An 18,117-nucleotide genomic window follows, 5' to 3' on the forward strand; every position below is an offset into this window, starting at 1 on the left:
AGGTCTGTCCAAATTCAGAATGCCCAGGAGACCCAACAAGAGCCAGACAGGATTTTCCAGGGACTTGGTCGCCTGTACACAAACCTGGCTGGACTTGTGCCAGAGTTGATTTTGGGGTGGGTGGACTCTGAGAAGTGGCCAGATGCTACCTACTGAAGGGTTGTGAGGTATTCTGAGTTTTCCTTCTTTTTGAACCCTGGCCTTGGGGTTCAGCTCTACCTGTTGCTCAGGGTCCTGCCTGCAGCCTCCCTCCAGGACAGTTGAATATTCTCACAAGAGGAGGATCCAGCTGCCTTCTCGGCAGGCTGAGAAGTCCTGAGAGAGCATTTGCAGAGCGAGTGTGAACAAGAGGATGATTTGGCTCTCAGTGCCACTGGGCTTATTCAGACACATTTGCAAAATTGCCCAGTAGCCGTGATTTTCACCTTCTCCTTTGCGTTATCCTGATTTCTAGGTTACTGACTTAGTTTGACAGTCCATAGAACACTTACGGGACACAGACAGTTAAGTTAAACTTGGCTGTTGAGGCCCTTTTGGGGAGATTCTGGATTTATATTCTCATATATCCTGGGCAGCCAGCTAGTGAATGCTATGGTTTTTTGGAAACAACCTTTGAGCTCTTCCCCCTCCCCCACCTGTGTATGTGTGTCTGTCTTTCCCCTCTTTTCTTTTCCCTTCTGTTTTAGTTAGGGTTTTATTGCTGTAAAGAGACACCATGAACATGGCAACCTTTTTTTTTTAATTAAAACTTTTTTTTATAGAGAATTTTCAAATAAGAAAAAAAAAGTCACACGTCAGAATTAGCCAGACCCAAAGTCTGCATTTTAGCAAACGCCTATGGAGCTGAAACAGGCACTCTGAACCTGTGCAGCTTAACATCGGATCTTATGCTTTCACTAGCCTATATATATATATATACACACATATATATATATACATATATATATGCTTTATTGATTTTTATTGAGCTCTACATTTTTCTCTGCTCCCCTCACTGCCTCTCCCCTCCCCTCTTCAACCCTTCTCCAAGATTCCCATGCTCCCAATTTACTCAGGAGATCTTGTCTTTTTCTACTTTCTACTTCCCATGTAGATTAGATCTATGTAACTCTCTCTTAGAGTCCTCATTGTTGTCTAAGTTCTCTGGGATTGTGGTTTATAGGCTGGCTTTCTTTGCTTTATGTTTAAAAACCACCTATGAGTAAGTACATGTGATAATTGTTTTTCTGTGTCTGGGTTACCTTACTCAAAGTAATGTTTTCTAGCTCCATCCATTTTCCTGCAAAATTCAAGATGTCGTTATTTTTTTTCTGCTGTGTAGTACTCCGTTGTGTAAATGTACCACATTTTCCTTATCCATTCTTCGGTCAAGGGGCATTTAGGTTGTTTTCAGGTTCTGGCTATGACAAACAAAGCTGCTATGAGAATAGTTGAACATATGTCCTTATGGCACAATTGAGCATCCTTTGGATATATACCCAGAAGTCATATTACTGGGTCTTGAGGAAGGTTGTTTCCTAATTTTCTGAGAAATCGCCACACTGACATCCAAAGGGGTTGTACCAGCTTACGTTCCCACCAGCAATGCAGAAGTGTTCCCTTTTCCATGTGGGTAATTTTTATGTAAGCCACCATATCTTCCTTCCTTTTTTCTTTCTTGTATTTTAGAGAGTCTCATATGACCTAGCTTAGCTTTGAACTCATTAAGTAGCCAAGGTTGGCCTTGAACTGCCTTTATCTCCTCATTTCTGACTTTACAGGAATATGCTACCACATTGAGTTTTATGGAATGCTGGGGGTTGGACCAGGGCTTTGTACATGTTAGACAACTGCTCTGTCAACTGAGTTCAGCCCCACTTGGCTTTGAAATTTTTATTAAAGATTTGGGAAGGATCTTTGCTCAAACCCACCTCAGAGATAAGACCCCTTCTTTGAATGTCCTCTATGGGCCCTGCACCCCTTACCTGCTCCTCAAAGGCAATGCTGAGGTAGGGGTGCAGGGGTGATAGTGGTCCTTGGAGGTAGAAGCTGATGCTTATTCAGGGTGAGCTGTTATCCTTGGGCTAGAGTCTCCCTGGGGCATCAGCCCCTGCAGAGGAAGTTTCCAGAAGAGTTTTGCAAGGATCTTTGTAGCCTGCATGGGGACCTGGCTGTGTTTGTGCCGCTGGTGAGTTTTTGCTGAGGTGGATGGGCTCCTGGAGGCAGTCACATGTTCCCTCCATACCATGCTGGCGTCATGTCTCAGACTTAGCTCCCTTGGGTTTACGATGCCTGTGGGCAAGGTGTTCTGTATGCAGTGTTGCCTTGGAAACCGCAGCTGTGGATACACAGAGGGTGTGTCTCTGGGCGGTGGGAGGATATGTAGGGCTCAGGGCTGAGCGGAGCTGCTCAGCCATTTCATCCACAGACCCTTCATCCAAGACCAGAGTGCCTGACAGCTCTACTGCCATTGCTGTAAGGCAGGGTTCACAGAAGCGCCACCGGCTGTCACCAGAACTTCACAATAGAGTGACAAAAACCGTAGCCAAGACGTCTCTGCACAGCTTCCATCTGCCCTGGCTGCTTTCGTCTCCGTGGCTCATGTCTAGCTTCTGTGCAGACTGTGTGCCACCCTCCTGTTTATGCTGCTCAGCTCAGTGTCCTTGCTTGGGGTCCCAGTTGTTACATGTCATTTAAAGTCCTTTCGGTGACTCTTCAGTGGCTGAATGGCGGTCATTTCGCTTACCGTGCCAGGACACCCACCAGTCCTAGAAACCTTGACCTTGTGTGTATTCTCAGGAAAAGGAATGTGGGTCCCCTCAGGGTGGATCCAGAGGTTTGGTCTGAGGTTAGTACCACTGAGGTGTATGGCAATCTCCAGGCTTTCCAGTGACTGCTGGACTTCCCACCCACCCTGAGGTCCAGAATCATTCTGACCCGCGGCTAGTGTTCCATGAAGCCGTTGAGACCACAGTATGTAGAAACCCTCGGCAGTGGCTCTGGTTACCTGAGTCACCTGTCCTCAAGAGGGTCACTGTGGCTTGCAGTGGGGGTAGGTGCTGGCTTGGCAGCAGCTTTTTGTGTGTTACATCCTGTTTCCTTTTGGGAGTCTTTGTCCTTGGTTCCGATAGACACTTCCTGGCCACAAAGGATACCAGCTGCTCTGCTCACCTCATCCTCTTCTCCGCTAAGTGATGCCGGTCAGCGCTGGTGGTTGCCCACGACAGCACAGGGCTCAGAAAGCGCCGCGCCTTAAGGACTGTAAGGGACCTGCTATCATGGACAGTCCCTGCTGGGCGCAAAGGATGATCGTGGCGGGTGGAGCTTTCCCAGATGCACAGCTTCGTGCTACGTGGGTTCTCCTTCATTCGGGTGATGGTTATCACGAACGTTAATTTGATGGGAGCTGAAATCAACTAAGAGACACGCCTCTGGATGGGTCTGTGAGGGCATTTCCAGGAAGCAGAGAGCAGACAGGAAGTAGGGCCAAACCATATCTCCCACCCCCTGCTCCCAAACACAGTGACCTACTTCTTCTACCTGGACTCTACCTGTTAAAGCTTCTGCAAAGTTCCAAAACAGCGCCACCAGCTGGAGGCTAGGTGCTTAAACACACGAACTTGTGGCGAGCACATTTTACACTCAGACCCCACCAGAGTCCCCAGCATCCCTCAAAGCTACCTGCTGATGCAAGCCCTGAGAGGGAAGGGGGTGCTGAAGCTTGGTCAGGTGTGACGACTCTCACAGGTCATGGCTGGTGGGGAGGCTTAGCACTCCTTATGGGAAAGCCCACCATGAAGCTAGGACTCTTGTCTGCGTGCACTGAGACTGGGTTCTGTGGGTCTGTAGAAGGGGCCTGTTCACAGCCTCATCCCACGGCCGGCTGGGAACCCTGGCTCTTTCAGGGTGGAGGCAGCTGAAGAGTCCAGTTTCTGGCACTCTGCTCACTGGCCCTTGGCCCCCAGGTGTGTATCGTGCAGAAGCGGGACACCGAGAAGATGTATGCCATGAAGTACATGAACAAGCAGCAATGCATCGAGCGTGACGAGGTCCGCAACGTCTTCCGGGAGTTGGAGATCCTGCAGGAGATCGAGCATGTCTTCCTGGTGAACCTCTGGTGAGCCCACCCGAGGGCCTGCCAGGGCTGCCCCTCACAACAGGATTTGCCCTCTGGAATGAGACAAGGCTGCTGGAATGCTCACCCCCCGCCCCACGCTAGTCCTCCCTGCCCCCACCATCTCTCCAGCTTCTATGCTCAGGGCCTGATGGTTCCAGGGGCCCATGGTCTACTGGGTTTGTATAGATTCTCCCCGGGTCTGCTAGGAGCCCAGTATTTAGCACTAAGTTGTATTACCAAGTGTAGGGGAGGACCTTCAGGTTCCTGCATATCTTTGTTAGGGTTTCTATTACTGTGAATAAATGCCATGACCACGGCAACTCTTATTAAGGAAAACATTTAATTGGGGCTGGCTTACAGTTTAGAGGTTTAGTCTGTTTTTGTCATAGGGGGAAGCACAGCAGCACACAGGCAGACATGGTGCAGGAGATGTAGCTGAGTGTTTTAAGTCTGGATCCTGAGGCAGTAGGAAGAGAGAGTGAGCCACTGGGCCTAGGCTGAGCTTCTGAAATCTCCAAGCCCACCCTGGTGATAGACTTCTTTTAGCAAGGCCACACCTACTCCAGCAAGGCCACACCTCCTAATAGTGCCACTTCCTATGAGCCCACGGGGGCCATTTCCATTCAGGCCACCACACTGCACAAAATGAGGGCTAGATGCATAAGAACCTGTAAACTGCTAGGAGGTTGATTCCTTCCTCTCCAGGAAGGACCCAGGGTCCGCTCCATGGCAGGACTGCTCCCTGACTCAAGGGGGCCTTTCCCCCTCCAGTACATGGATCTCTCAGACTCAAGGGTTCTCCTTGACTGCTTCCTGTTGTGGGCTATATAGACTTCCCACATAGACCGTTCTGTGCTGTACTCTTGGACAGGCATGATGGACAAAGGCTAGGTGGACCACAGGGTTTCCAACAGCAGGGATCTGTGGCAAAGTAGCCCTTAGAAGTCACAGGTGCCCCTTCCCTGTCGGTGACCCTGTGTCCTTTAGCAGAGCTTCAGGAAGGAGCAGCTAAGTGCTGTTTGGGGTAGTGGAAAGCAAGTGTGTTCTGTTTGATGGTGAACCCAAGACTTGCTGGAGAGCACAGAACCATCCCCCCAACTGCAATCTGCAATTTTATTTTTGCTACAGTAGGTCAAGAAACTTCAAAGTGGACAGTGGCCGTTTCCCAGAGGCGACGCAGCATGACTCAATGGCTTTCCTTCCTACTCAGACACTTTAGTGTGCTGTGACTGTTGTTTTCCAGGCAGGCTGGAGAGTGATAGATTCAGAGAGCATTTTTGTGGTGCACATTCCATCTGGTTGTCAGCACGCTGAGCGCCATTCTAAAGTGGCGAGGAGGTCTCAGTGAGAAGTACCCCTCCAACCTGATCCTGTCACGCTGTAGCTTGGGCGGTCAGGCCCAGGCACAGGGGTGGACCAGGAGAAAGGAGGGGAATCGCTGTCAGGTGGGAGCCACACGGTGTTGGCACTGAGATGTCGTGGAAAAAAGGAAGACCAAGATTTTCCTGTTTGGGACCTTAGCAAGCCAACCTCCCCAGGCTTTCTGAAAGACAGTGTTGCCTAATGGTCGGGTGTTTGGGTTCTGGATTGAGTCCCCTACCATGCTGTAGACAGCACACCTGATCTCTTTGTTGTTAGTCTCCTCGTCTGTGAAGCAGGAGGTCCCCAGTGCTGCTGTGCACAGCTGAACGGGTGTTGGTGTGACTTCGGCCACAAGCCGGAAGTTCAGAATCTAAATTACATTCTACCTTTTCATAGTGTGGCCCTCTGAGGGATGTCACCTGCCATCTAGGGCTGTGTGCATTGGGGTCACCATGAAATCCCAGCTCTCTTTGTTCCTTGACCCTCTTCCAGACCCCTTCCTTGGACTCCTGCATAGGCCACCTTCTCCAGGCTACCCTCTCCAGACCGCCTTCCCCTGAGGAGAGAGGGTGGGTGTGGAGGACAGGGAGTGGGACAAACATGAAAGTGAATTCTCTGTAATTCTTCTGAGTCAGTTGTGTGAGAATTAGTTACCACCGAGAGCTCACAAAAGACATTACCAAGAGGAAGGACATCCGTAAAGCATTGCTCTGCTTCTGCCACCATCATTTTCATTATTGCCAACATCAGCATCACCACCGCTACCACCAGCATCGCTATCATTACAACCATCATCAGTACCACTCCCGCCACTGCTGTCACCAACACCATTACCACGACCACCATCCCCACTATCAGCTATCATTATCACCACCACCATGGCAACCATCACCATCAATATCACAACCATCACCATCCCAGCACTACCACTGTCAACACTACCAACCAACACTCTCTCCACCACCACTGCAATCATCACCACCACCGTCAGAAGTATTACCACAACCATCACTTTTACCAGCACCCCCAGCACTATCACCAGCACCCCATCACTGTCACCACCATCATCACCAACATCACAATCCTCACCACAGCCACCAATATTACTACCACCATCATTACTTTCACCAGCACCACCATTGCGGTCATCACCATCACCATCACTACCACCAGCACCACCAATATCACCACCATCACCACCACCATCACTATCACCAGTGCTATCATGACCATTGCTGTCACCATCATCATCACCGTTACCACTACCATCATCACCATGGCTTCCTGGTCATTAAACACCAGTTTCTTGCCCAACTCTGCACTAAGCATTTCACTGGTACTGTCTCAAGTTCTTTCACCAGCCAGTGTTTTTGTCTTGTTTTGTTTATTCTCATAGAAGAAACCAGGGAAACCTGAAACAGTTCAGGAGTTTTCACTGTTTCTGTTCTCCAGTTGTCACTCTTGGGTACCCCTGCCCCACAGCCAAATCACCCTCAGGCGCATGGCTGTTGAGTTTTCCCTGGTGTCTTGGTGCAGCTATGAGCAAGGGTGTCGTCGCTGCCTTAGTCAGGATGGCGGTCGGATTGGAAGGAGGAAGGACCAGGTGAGGCAGGAGCCATTGCTCTGGCTCCCCAGCCATTCCTATGCCAAGTCTTCCCTTGATGCCCACAGGTACTCCTTCCAGGATGAGGAGGACATGTTCATGGTGGTGGACCTGCTTCTGGGTGGAGACCTGCGCTACCACCTCCAGCAGAACGTCCAGTTCTCAGAGGACACCGTGAGGCTGTACATCTGTGAGATGGCCCTGGCCCTGGACTACCTGCGGAGCCAGCACATCATCCACAGGTGTGTGAACACCTGCGGGATGACGCGCCCACCTGGGTTGAGTGGTTGGCAGTAACCTTGGATCACACCACCTAAGGGGATGATATTCCTGGTCTAGCAGAGTCTGTTCTGGCTCTGCATCCCACCCTCTCAGAAATACCTGTTCCTCAACCCTATCCAAACAACCCCATTTGAGTCTCGACACAGGACTTAGTCCTCATGGGTGGATCACAGGGCCACATCCGGCTGACTCTTATTTGCCCCATGACCACATCCTGGGACTTCACACTGATTGTGGTGTTCTTGCAGAGCAGGTGGGATTGGGAAATGTCTAATTAGCAAACAGGTAGAATTAGGGAGCAGAAATTAGGCTGAAATCCTTCAGCCTCAGTGGAAACTGAGGTGTGTTAGTAGTCAAAGAAGCCTGATTTCTGCCTCTCTGCCCTGGGGGTTCTGTCATCTGACCATAACGTTACTGGTACTAGTGTGTGTCTGGAAGTCAAGGGGAGAAGACCAAAACCAAGCTGTGGGCGAAATGTACATGAGTTCACTTCCGTGCAGTTCCAGCGCTCTGGGGAGGGAACATGGCCTTGCAGGTCTTCCGTGGTCCTTCGGGGCTTTCAGCTGTACATGCACTTCTGTGCAGTCCTAGATGCTCTCTGGTCACCATGACTCAGAACATGGATTGCTGGTGGCTTCCCTGTCGCTGGCTTCTGGGTGGCCTCGGTGCCCTCTGAATAGTGTGGAGGGTGTTCTCCATACCTCACACCGGGTCCTATGTTAGGATTCTTTCTAAATACCAAGTCATGCCTTCCAGCCTCTGCCTCTGGTGGAGCATCTGGAGAGCCCATGACTGTCAGAGATGTCAGGGTGGGAATGGCGTGGGTTCCAGCTAATTTTCTTGTCACCCTTTGTCTTCCTAGAGATGTCAAGCCTGACAACATTCTCCTGGATGAGCAAGGTGAGTGTCTGGAGCTCTGAGACACCGCAAGGAGTGTGGGCACCCGGCCCGGGACCTGGACAATCGTGTCTATCCTCTCTTCACAGGACACGCTCACCTGACCGACTTCAACATCGCCACCATCATAAAGGATGGGGAGAGGGCAACAGCTTTAGCTGGGACCAAACCATACATGGGTAAGCCTAAGGCCTCAGGTGACACCTGGCCATGCAGGGCCATGCCCCTGCCGCAGTCAGACATAAAGTCATAAGAGGATTAGCAGGAAAGGCTTTTTTATATGATCAATTGTGTATGTGTAGAAAACTCTGCGGGTGTAGATGAGAGTCACGGAATAGAAAAATGAGATGCCCCCTCCATCCCTGCACACTCCTAGAACAGAGGAGCGGAGCTTGAACCAAATGGTCTAGCTATGCACAATGTTTTAGCTGCTGTGGGCTGCTCCAGGAGGGTGCTGCTCCGTGCAGGTGGAGCAGTGCAGAATCATGGTGGGTAGGTTCTCTTTTAGATCCGGTGCAGCCTTCTTTCCAGGCCTGGCTGCGAGTTGCCCGGTTATCAGCCCCTCTAGCCCCACAGCTCAGCTCTTTCTTCTCTCTGTTGGAAAGCTCCAGAGATCTTCCACTCATTCGTCAATGGCGGGACCGGCTACTCCTTCGAGGTGGACTGGTGGTCGGTGGGGGTGATGGCTTACGAGCTGCTACGCGGATGGGTATGGAGACTTGTGACCCTACGCTATCCACTTCCTCGCCCCAGACTGGCTGAGAGTCAGGGAGGGAGGGTGGTACACCCAAACCTTGGAGGACACAGGCTTTTAGCAAAGTATAATAGATGCCCGAGCAAGTGAGTCTCCTTGAGTGGCCAGTGATGGACAGGACATGTGTCCAGCAGGTTCCTGGAAGGGACTTTGCTTTTCTCTCTTTCTCTCTCTAAGAACATCCTGATCTGCTTAGGCCTCATATTGCCCTCTGTATCCTCTCTTGGGGTACCCCCACCATTCCATGGAACCCCAGTCTGCTGAACACCGGATGTCTCATCCTTTGGGACTGACCCACCCAGGCCTTTAGTCTTAGTGGTGGTAGGGCACGGATATTCTTGACAGATGAGCTTTTGGGCTGTGATACCCGGTTCAGTCCTGGTGCAAGCTCTACCCCTGGGCTCTGGACCAAGTAGCTGCTGTTTTCAGAGCTGGTTCTGTACCAGGGAGTGCAGATGGGCTCCCAGGGTGTTTGCACTTGTGCTTGGGTGCAGGGGCGGAGAGGGGCACCTGGTACAGTACATCCCTGCCCACAGAGGCCCTACGATATCCACTCGAACAACGCCGTGGAGTCGCTTGTTCAGCTGTTCAGCACCGTGAGTGTTCAATATGTGCCCACCTGGTCCAAGGAGATGGTCGCCCTGCTACGGAAGGTGAGCCTCCTTCCCCCTTCACCCCCCAGAGCTCTATCCCTTCTGCACTCACTCTGTCAGGATCTCAGAGAGGTACCCCATCTTTCCATGGGCACAGACCCCTTCCCTAGCACAGCTGTAACTTTTCCTGGACAACCACTCTGAGACCCTGTCTGGCTCAGCGAAGTGGGTTTCTAGTTCTGCAGAAGCTTCTCACAAACAGCCTGACTGGCCCCTCATGGTGGGTTAAATAATGGCATGCCCCTGTCTGTAATCCTGTCAGGAACCCATGCGTTAGGACATTGCCATCACCCACTTCACAAGATACTCAGACCCAGGCAAAGAATTCAGGCATCAAGCCTTCTGCATTACACCTCTAGGAGGGAGAGAGTACCGAGCTGGTGCATGGCTCAAACTGTGCTCTCCTCTGCCCCTGCCTCCACCCTGAAAGGTACATAGGGCCTGGGGTCACCACTCCCAGGGAGCAAACAAGGAAGAAAGCCAACCTCCCCCTCCCTGTCTCACATCCAGGTTTTGTCTATAGCAGCTGGAAGGAGGATGGAGGATAAGAGCTACTAGGGATGCAGGGACACCATATGTCCTGGGACTGGACTATGGGTTGTTTATCACATCATGAGCTTTTCTCTAAATGTGTTGATTGGAGCATCCCAATGGGTGGATCTAGATAGCAGAGCCCATAGTCAGGACAGGTGTGAGAAATGGTTACTATATACAAAACCTGAACAGGAGGCACCTGGCCCTACTGACTTGACGTCCTGACCCAGCGTGGATGCCTAGGTTTCCGGAGCCTGGAAGGTCTACCTGGTAATAAGAGGCTTTGCTATAGTTGGACCCACATGCGAGTATCAGAGAACATTAACCAGGCTACCACTGCCACCTGCTGGCAAATCTTGGTAGGACGTCTCTACAGGTCCTCTGTTGTCCTTGGGCAGCAGGGCACTGGGATCACAGAATCCCTTGGGCCATATTACTTGATGCAACCTTTCCTCTCATGCCACTTATGATCCTGAGGTTTCAACGCCTCAGACCCGTGAACATCCTCAAGGCTTGCTTCAACCTGGGGCAGGTGGCCATTCTTCTGTGGGACACGTCTAAGAGGGGGGCTCCTTGCAGCTCCTCACCGTGAACCCCGAGCACCGGTTTTCCAGTCTCCAAGACATGCAGACAGCCCCATCACTGGCCCATGTGCTCTGGGATGACCTGAGCGAGAAGAAGGTGGAGCCGGGCTTTGTGCCCAATGTAAGAAGCCCATGGGCTGGGACAGGCAAGCCCAGGCTGGTGGGGTGGGGTGGCACCTGCAGGCTGGGCTCAGTACCCTGTCTCTACACAGAAAGGCCGCCTGCACTGTGACCCCACCTTTGAGCTGGAAGAGATGATCCTGGAGTCGAGGCCTCTGCACAAGAAGAAAAAGCGGTTGGCTAAGAACAAGTCGCGGGATAGCAGCAGGGACAGCTCACAGTCGGTGAGTGCTGGGTTCAGGCTGCGGGTCTTCCCCACCCCTGCGTGTGGTGTGCAAGGTCACTTCACAGCACTCTGGCATGGCCTCTGGGCAGAGCATGTGCTCTCTAGCTCAGCAATAGTCTCCTAAAGTCCCAAGGAAGCCTAGGACTTTCCCCCTATCCTTACCAGCGTCCCTGGTCATACTTGGCCTTTCCACATGGCTGCCCTCAGCTGCTTGCTCCTTCTGGACATCAATCAGCTGGGGGACCAACTGACCAGTGGTGGGCACACACTGAGAGTGAAGAGCCCCTGATGCTATGCCCGGGGACATTAGTGCTCAGGTGACTTGTGTCCTGGTACATCAGTGCTCAGGGGTGCCAGTGGCCAAAATCAAAATGTTGTCATAGCTCTGCTCTCTGAAGGCTCCAAGAAGGCAATCCTTCCCTGACTCTCTGGCTCTGGGGTGGCTGCCAATCCTAGCATCCCACATAAAGTCACATCCACAGGTTCTAGGGTTTAGATCCTGAACATTTGAGGGGGAAGTCACAGTCTTGTTCCTGATGCCATGGTGCTGCTGGTGAGAGCAACCGTCATGTGCTGACACCCGAGTGGTAGCGATCAATGGTCACTGTTTGCCCCTATTCTTGGGCCTCTCTGGAGTATGACCTCCCAGATCTGATGGGCTCTGTGTTGTTCCTGAGTGGGTGTGGGATACAGGACTGGGATCATCCCCTTGATGCCCTGATTTTTCAGAACCAGGCAGGGAGGTAGGGCTTCTGTTCTCTCTCTCCTCCAGCTGCCCATGGTACCCCAGTGTCTGTGTGTTATGTTTCAGTCTGATGGCTCTTGGGCCAGGTGCCAAGAGTAGGGATGGCAGAGGTTCTGGCTGGGGTCTTTAGAACCAGGGCTTTGGGGAATTGATACTGGCTCTTTGCTGGAGCGGGGGGCCTAGTGTGAGAATCCAGATGTGGAGAATATACAGACATTAACTGCCGTGCTGACTTCTGGATGGGTAGACGCCTACACCGGGCGGACCTCGGTGCCATCCTGCAGCAGTTGGTGGGCTTTTGATGGAGGGTGGTAAGTGTTCTGAAAGTCGGCTAACACTGGGAAAACATCCAGCGTTCTTATGGAAAACTGAGAACCTCAAGACGGAGGCACTTTAATGAATACCTTTATTTTCTTATAGGCACATCGCATACAAAACACACACACACACACACACACACACACACACACACACACGGAGTGCAACATCGCTGGCTTCCAGCACACCTGCCACGACAGTCTGAGTGGAGAGCTCTCCCACTGCCCCTCTTATCAGCTGCTCTTCTCCAGGCTTCCCCTGCAGGCATGGCAGCCGCCTCTGTCCCTGTAGATGTCCCTGCTCTGACATCTAGGTGTCCATTCACCTAGATGGAATCATAGTGTGTGATCCTGCACACTTATTGCACTCAACACAATGTTTTCAAGACTCACCCACGCTGTCCCAAAGGCCTCCATTCTTCTGCTTGGGAGAAATATCCCCTCTGTTTAGTCTTTTATTCACGACTGTATCACATTTCCCTCAGCCATTTGTCACCTGACTGGGCTTTGGACCACTTCTGCTCTTGACTCATTGTAACACGGCTGCAAATTTGTGTGTAGGTCCCCGTGGGGGTATGCTCTTGTTTCCCTTGGGAGGGACCTTGGTGTTACATCTGGCTTATGTGCCACCTCTGTGCCTCGGTTTTCAGGAACCCACCATGGTGTGTTCTGTAGCTGTGCCATGTTATGCCCCCACTGGCCACGTCTGAGGCTCTAATGCTTTGTGTCCTCGTCAGTGCTTCTGAATGTTCAGTGTGCGGCTTCAGTTGTAACCACCACACAGTATGAAGCAGGGAAGATTTTGTTTTTGTTTTCTAGCTAGGTTTTTTTTTTTTGGTAGTTGTTGTTTGGTTTGATGGAGTATTTTGTTTGCATTCTCTGTGGGTTTCTGGTTGCTTTTTTAAGACAGGGTCTCTTGTAACGGAGGCTGGTCCTAAACCCACTTTATTGTCTAGAATGACCTTGAATGTCTGATCTCCTGCTTCTACCACTCAAGTGCTGGGATTAGGGGCGTGCCCTGCCATACCCCACAATGTTCTGTGCCAATCTGCTTACTGTGTTTGTTCTTTCCTATCCAGCTTTGCCGTCTCTGATTTTCATGAAGCATGACATGATCTTCCTCCATCTCCTCCCTCAGTTCACCAATTACACTTCTTCCAATATAGATTTAGGAGGGCTGGCGAGATGGCTCAGTGGGGAGCGGTGCTTGCTGCCAGGCCCGATAGCCTGAGGTTGATTCCTGAGACCCACATGGTGGAGGGAGAGAACTGATTTCTGAAAGGTGCCCTCTGACCTTCATACACGCACTGTGACACATGTGTTTGTGCATGTGCACACATAAATCAATGTAAAAGTAGTAGAATTTGCAATACGTTGTTAGCCAATTAAAGTTTACCTTCAGACAACATGACTTTATCCAAGAGGAAAGTCCCTTCCTGCCAGCACTGTTCGCCATGTACTATGCCCTGCCATTTGCTCCGTGCAGAAGTCGGGTGGGGAGAGTCTGTAGTCTGTATTAACGTGTGCACCCTCACCAACATTCCCCAGCTCGTTGCCTCCCCTCAGGTGATGCCAAGGCTAGCAAGAGTTTGCTCTCAGAAAGCTCTCCTCCCCACTACAGTGGATTTTACCTTGGACAACCCATTTCTACTTCTATAGGGGAGACTCTGGGTGTGTTTCACCTGGCAGTTCTTTCCTCTTCTTCTAAGTGGGGAACCTTTCTGGGTCCTCCATGAATACTTCTTGGCTTCCTGGAATGAAGCCCGATAAAGGAATGGGTGAGTGGTACCCTAGGAATACAGCCTCGGGGGTCCTCCGGGAAGTGCTCCTGCAGTTCTTGATCCACTAGTGTCAGCTCCAGGGACTCTGTTGTCCTCTGTAGATTTGGGGGCACTGTGACCCCCCTATATTCAGCTCTGGCAGGTCCAAGAAAAGCCTCCGATCTCCAGCACATCAACCTTGTTTTTCTGGCTGAAAGAAAAGGAGTGGCAATGTGGAAGTTGTTTACAGAGCAGTACCCAATGCAGAAATCTTTATGGTTTTGTTTAATTTTAAGAGTTATTTCTTTACACTTTAATGCAAATGCTTATCAGATGGATGACTGCTATATGTTTGCTTCTCCTGCCAGACTGTCTTTTCTTTGTGGGCATGTCATTTGCAGCTGGAGTCTTTGATGCTGGGCTGCTGGGAGCATCCACTGCTTGTATTTTGTGTGGGGGAGAGTCACCGAACCTGTAGTCTTGAGGATTTTGCCTGTGTGTTGTTAGCTCCAGGTCTCGTGTGTATGTCTGTGATCTACTCTGAACCGATTTTTATGTGTGGTGTCGGGGGAGGGTTCATCTTTATTCTTTTGATTGTGGATATCAAATGGTTGCAGAGATGTGTTGAGAGGCCTATTTTTCTCCCATGGAACTTCTTGGCACCATTTTCAAAAATCAATCTGACTATAAATAGCAGGGTTTATTTATGGATTAATTTCTTCGCCCATTGATCTGTCCTCATCCGGCATGTGCTGTCTTGGTGGCTGTCACTTTGAAGTCAGTGCTGAAACCAGAAACTGTAGCTCTTCCCACTTTGTTCTTTTTGTTCGAGATGATTGCGCTAGTCTGAGTTACATTTCTAGTGAATTCTGAGCAGTTTAGGAACAACACCCGAGCTCCTCAACACATCTGTCTGCAACAGCGTTAGGGGTTGGACCTGGTTGCCACTTCCCAGGCTCTTTGTCAGCATGGGTGACATCTGGAGTCTAGTACTGCCGCTGAACATTTATTCATCCTTGTTGATGTCTTCCTGACCTGAGGATTCACGGGCATAGATATGAGCCGCTAAGGAAGCATGGCTGGAAGCAGTCATGGAGGCAGCATGCCTCAGCCTGAGCAAGCAAGGGTGCGGACTATGATGTGCAGATGTGACCAGTTCTAAAGGAGCCGAGTTTTCATGCTCCTACCCCTGACCTAGGTTTTGGTGGCTCTGTGTGTATTGGCAAGGACTCCAACAGCCCACTGCAGGCCACTGGAGAAGAGCTGAACATGGGGACTCAGCACAGAGGCCCGGTGGAACCAGCACAGGAAGACACCGTAGGAGGCCTCCTGAGGACAGCACCTGGAATGCATGAGAAGCTGGTCCAGCAGGACCAGGAGAGACCGAGAGAACGTCCAGCTGCAGGGGAGTCTGTAGGAAAGAGTCCTCAATTCTATCTCTTGTCTCACTCAGAGCCACTTTTTGTTTGTTTTTCAAGACAGAGTTTTTTTTGTGTAACCATCCCGGCTGTCCTGGGACTTGCTTTGTAGACCAGGCTGGCCTCGAACTTAGAGATGCACCTGCCTCTGCCTCCCACAAAGGTGTGCACCACCACGGCTCAGCTCAGAGACAGGTTTATTAGATGTTTTTGTAGGGGCTCCTTAGGCCGCTGGGCACTTATCTTCCTAGGAATGTGTTGATGTGGAGGTTAGTGGGTGGACCGCCGCCCCTGCTAGGGTGCTACTCGCATGGTCAAGGCCATGCCTGATTCTTGATTTTTTTTTCACCACTGCCTCAGTGCCAGTTTGGTTCCTTCCCACCCTCATAATGCACCTCTGCTAGTCTCAGTGTTTGGTTGGATGAATCCTGTCTATGATGGCGATTCAGACCCTCATCCCTGAGGGGCTTGAGTTTGTGACTGCCTTTGCCTTCTCAGACTGGAATTTTCTGTCTGTCTGCTCATCATCAGAGAGTATATGGAGAGACACAGCGAGGCCCATCTAGGAACAGAGTCCAACCTCTTATTGGTGACTAAAGTCAGTTCCTCTGCTGGATGGAGGCCCCTCTCAGGGTGGCACAGCTGTGGTGCAAAATGTTGGGGTGTGATATCTCCTGCAAAGGAGAGAGCTGTGGAGATATGGAGAGCTTCCGAGTCCCCTCACGCCTTCAGCCAAGTACTGATTGGTTTGTACCTGCTGTAGATACAAGGAGAGGAGACCCCCAAGACAGGAAACAGAACCATGCATGTGCACGTGCACACACAGACACACACACACACACACACACTCAGATACACACAGACACATGAACATCTGGTTTATCTTCCTACTCTTGACATGGTGTCAAGATGAGTTCTGGAGGGCATTGTACAGGAATGAAGAAACCAGCTACCTCCTACAGGTGAAGCAACAGGTCAGGGTCTGTGCCACTTTCCCAGCAGGAAGAGGTATAAGGTATGGCCACTCATCCTTAACCCCGGCAGGCTATTCCCAGGGGACCATGGTTCTTGAGGCATAGCTTACAAACGGAATGGGAAATCTGTGAGACACCATAAAGAAAGACAGAGGTGAGGACGAATGTCTCTGATTGTAGCTGGTTTTGGTCACTTCAGCCTGGGTGCCAAACTTCTCGGTAATTGTGTAGGCTGGTTGGTTCTGGGGTATTTATTCCAGCATCTGCTTTTGAATGTGTGTGTTCGAGGGGGCACACATGTGTGCAAGTATGCAAGCACATGTATATACGGGGAGGGGACAGAATCTGATGTCCTGTATCTTTTTCACTCTGTTGACTTTATTTCCTGAGGCATGATCTCTTGAGGAACCCAGAGCTCACTGATGTAGCTAGTCTAGCCTGCCCTGGCAATCCCCTGCCTCTACCTCTTGAGCACTGAGCTTACAGATGGGCTACCATGCCTACCTACCTTTTTAAGTTGCTGCTGGGAATCAGACTCCTAATCCTCAGGCTTGCATTGCAACGTGGTTTTGTTGGGTTTTTTGTTTTGCTTTCTCTCTCTTCCTTCCTTCCTTCCTTCCTTCCTTCCTTCCTTCCTTCCTGCCTTCCTGCCTTCCTGCCTTCCTGCCTTCCTGCCTTCCTGCCTTCCTGCCTTCCTGCCTTCCTCCCTTCCTTCCTATCTTTCTTTCTTTCTGTTTTTTGTTTTGTTTTGTTTTTTGAGACAGGATTTTTCTGTATAACTGCCCTGATTGTCCTGTAGACCAAGCTGGGTTTGAACTCACAGAGATCTGCCTGCTTGCTTCTGCCTCCCAGTGTTGCAATGTGTTATATACTGAGCCCAAGCCCCCTACAACAGCTATTTTACAAACATTTACAGTTTTTTTCATTTATAAACATTACAGTTATTTTACAAACATGATTTATTTAGGAATCACTGGCCTGGAAGCTACAGACACTTATGGTGTACAAACTGCTATGTTATTACAAGCAAAAAATGGTAAATAATCATCAAAGAGAAACTGGAGAAAAGGCTGAATTTCCAAATCTATCCTTTTAGGAACCTCAAGTATACATCCCAGCGTTGTTAACTCCCATTACCATGCTACACACTGGGTGCCTCAAATGTGCCGATCTGCATGACTTACACTTTATTCGCAACCTACATCTGCCTCCCCCACCCCTCATCATAACAGCTGCTTCCCACAGGTCGAGTTGGCAGGAAAGCCAGCACTGACAGATGCCATAAGCCTTACCAGGGTCTTGCTTTCAGCATTCAGAGAAAGGGTGGGTCTGTGGTCACTGGGCTCTGTGAGCAGGGCTTGAGGTCTAAGCAGATTTTTAAGCACTTAGACACCCCCTTTGTGGAGACAGCTGCAGGGACCTGGTCCCCACAGCATGCATTTGCTGCAACCTAGCCGTCCTCCCACTTAGGGGACTGAACCCCTTCCAGGTAAAGGATTGTAGGACGGATATCGGATCTAGAAAGCAAGTGTGCAGCTCTGTCTCCTGCCCCTGGGCAGCTGGTAGCCTTTACCAAGCTAACTCTGGCCTCTCTGACCACCAAGAGCTCCAGAATCTGCTGGCTAGCACCACAGGCTCCTCCTGACTAAGTGTGCCTCCCTGGGCTTCAGCTTCTTGGATGCGCCGTCTCTACCATGGGCACAAGGGGATGGGTTCTAGAAGTATCTCCTATCCTAGGACCCCTCCCCAGCTCATTGCTTACCACCTTGTGGTAGGAGAACATGGCCATCTT

The 18,117-nt window shown here is 50.7% G+C and overlaps 1 protein-coding gene across 1 annotated transcript in view; it reads left to right on the forward strand.

Annotated features, from left to right (window-relative positions):
- Stk32c (serine/threonine kinase 32C) overlaps positions 1-18,117 on the forward strand; it is an 85,843-nt gene that overhangs the window by 65,367 nt on the left and 2,359 nt on the right. Inside the window, exons 3-10 of the mRNA XM_048455284.3 lie at positions 3,945-4,096; positions 7,130-7,303; positions 8,206-8,243; positions 8,330-8,419; positions 8,846-8,949; positions 9,531-9,647; positions 10,761-10,886; positions 10,978-11,109. Coding sequence (XP_048311241.2) covers positions 3,945-4,096; positions 7,130-7,303; positions 8,206-8,243; positions 8,330-8,419; positions 8,846-8,949; positions 9,531-9,647; positions 10,761-10,886; positions 10,978-11,109 — 933 coding nt within the window. The remainder of the gene's footprint in view (positions 1-3,944; positions 4,097-7,129; positions 7,304-8,205; positions 8,244-8,329; positions 8,420-8,845; positions 8,950-9,530; positions 9,648-10,760; positions 10,887-10,977; positions 11,110-18,117) is intronic.

This window comes from Myodes glareolus, chromosome 7 (genome assembly GCF_982192425.1).
Source record: "Myodes glareolus chromosome 7, mMyoGla1.1, whole genome shotgun sequence".
Lineage (NCBI taxonomy): Eukaryota > Metazoa > Chordata > Mammalia > Rodentia > Cricetidae > Myodes > Myodes glareolus.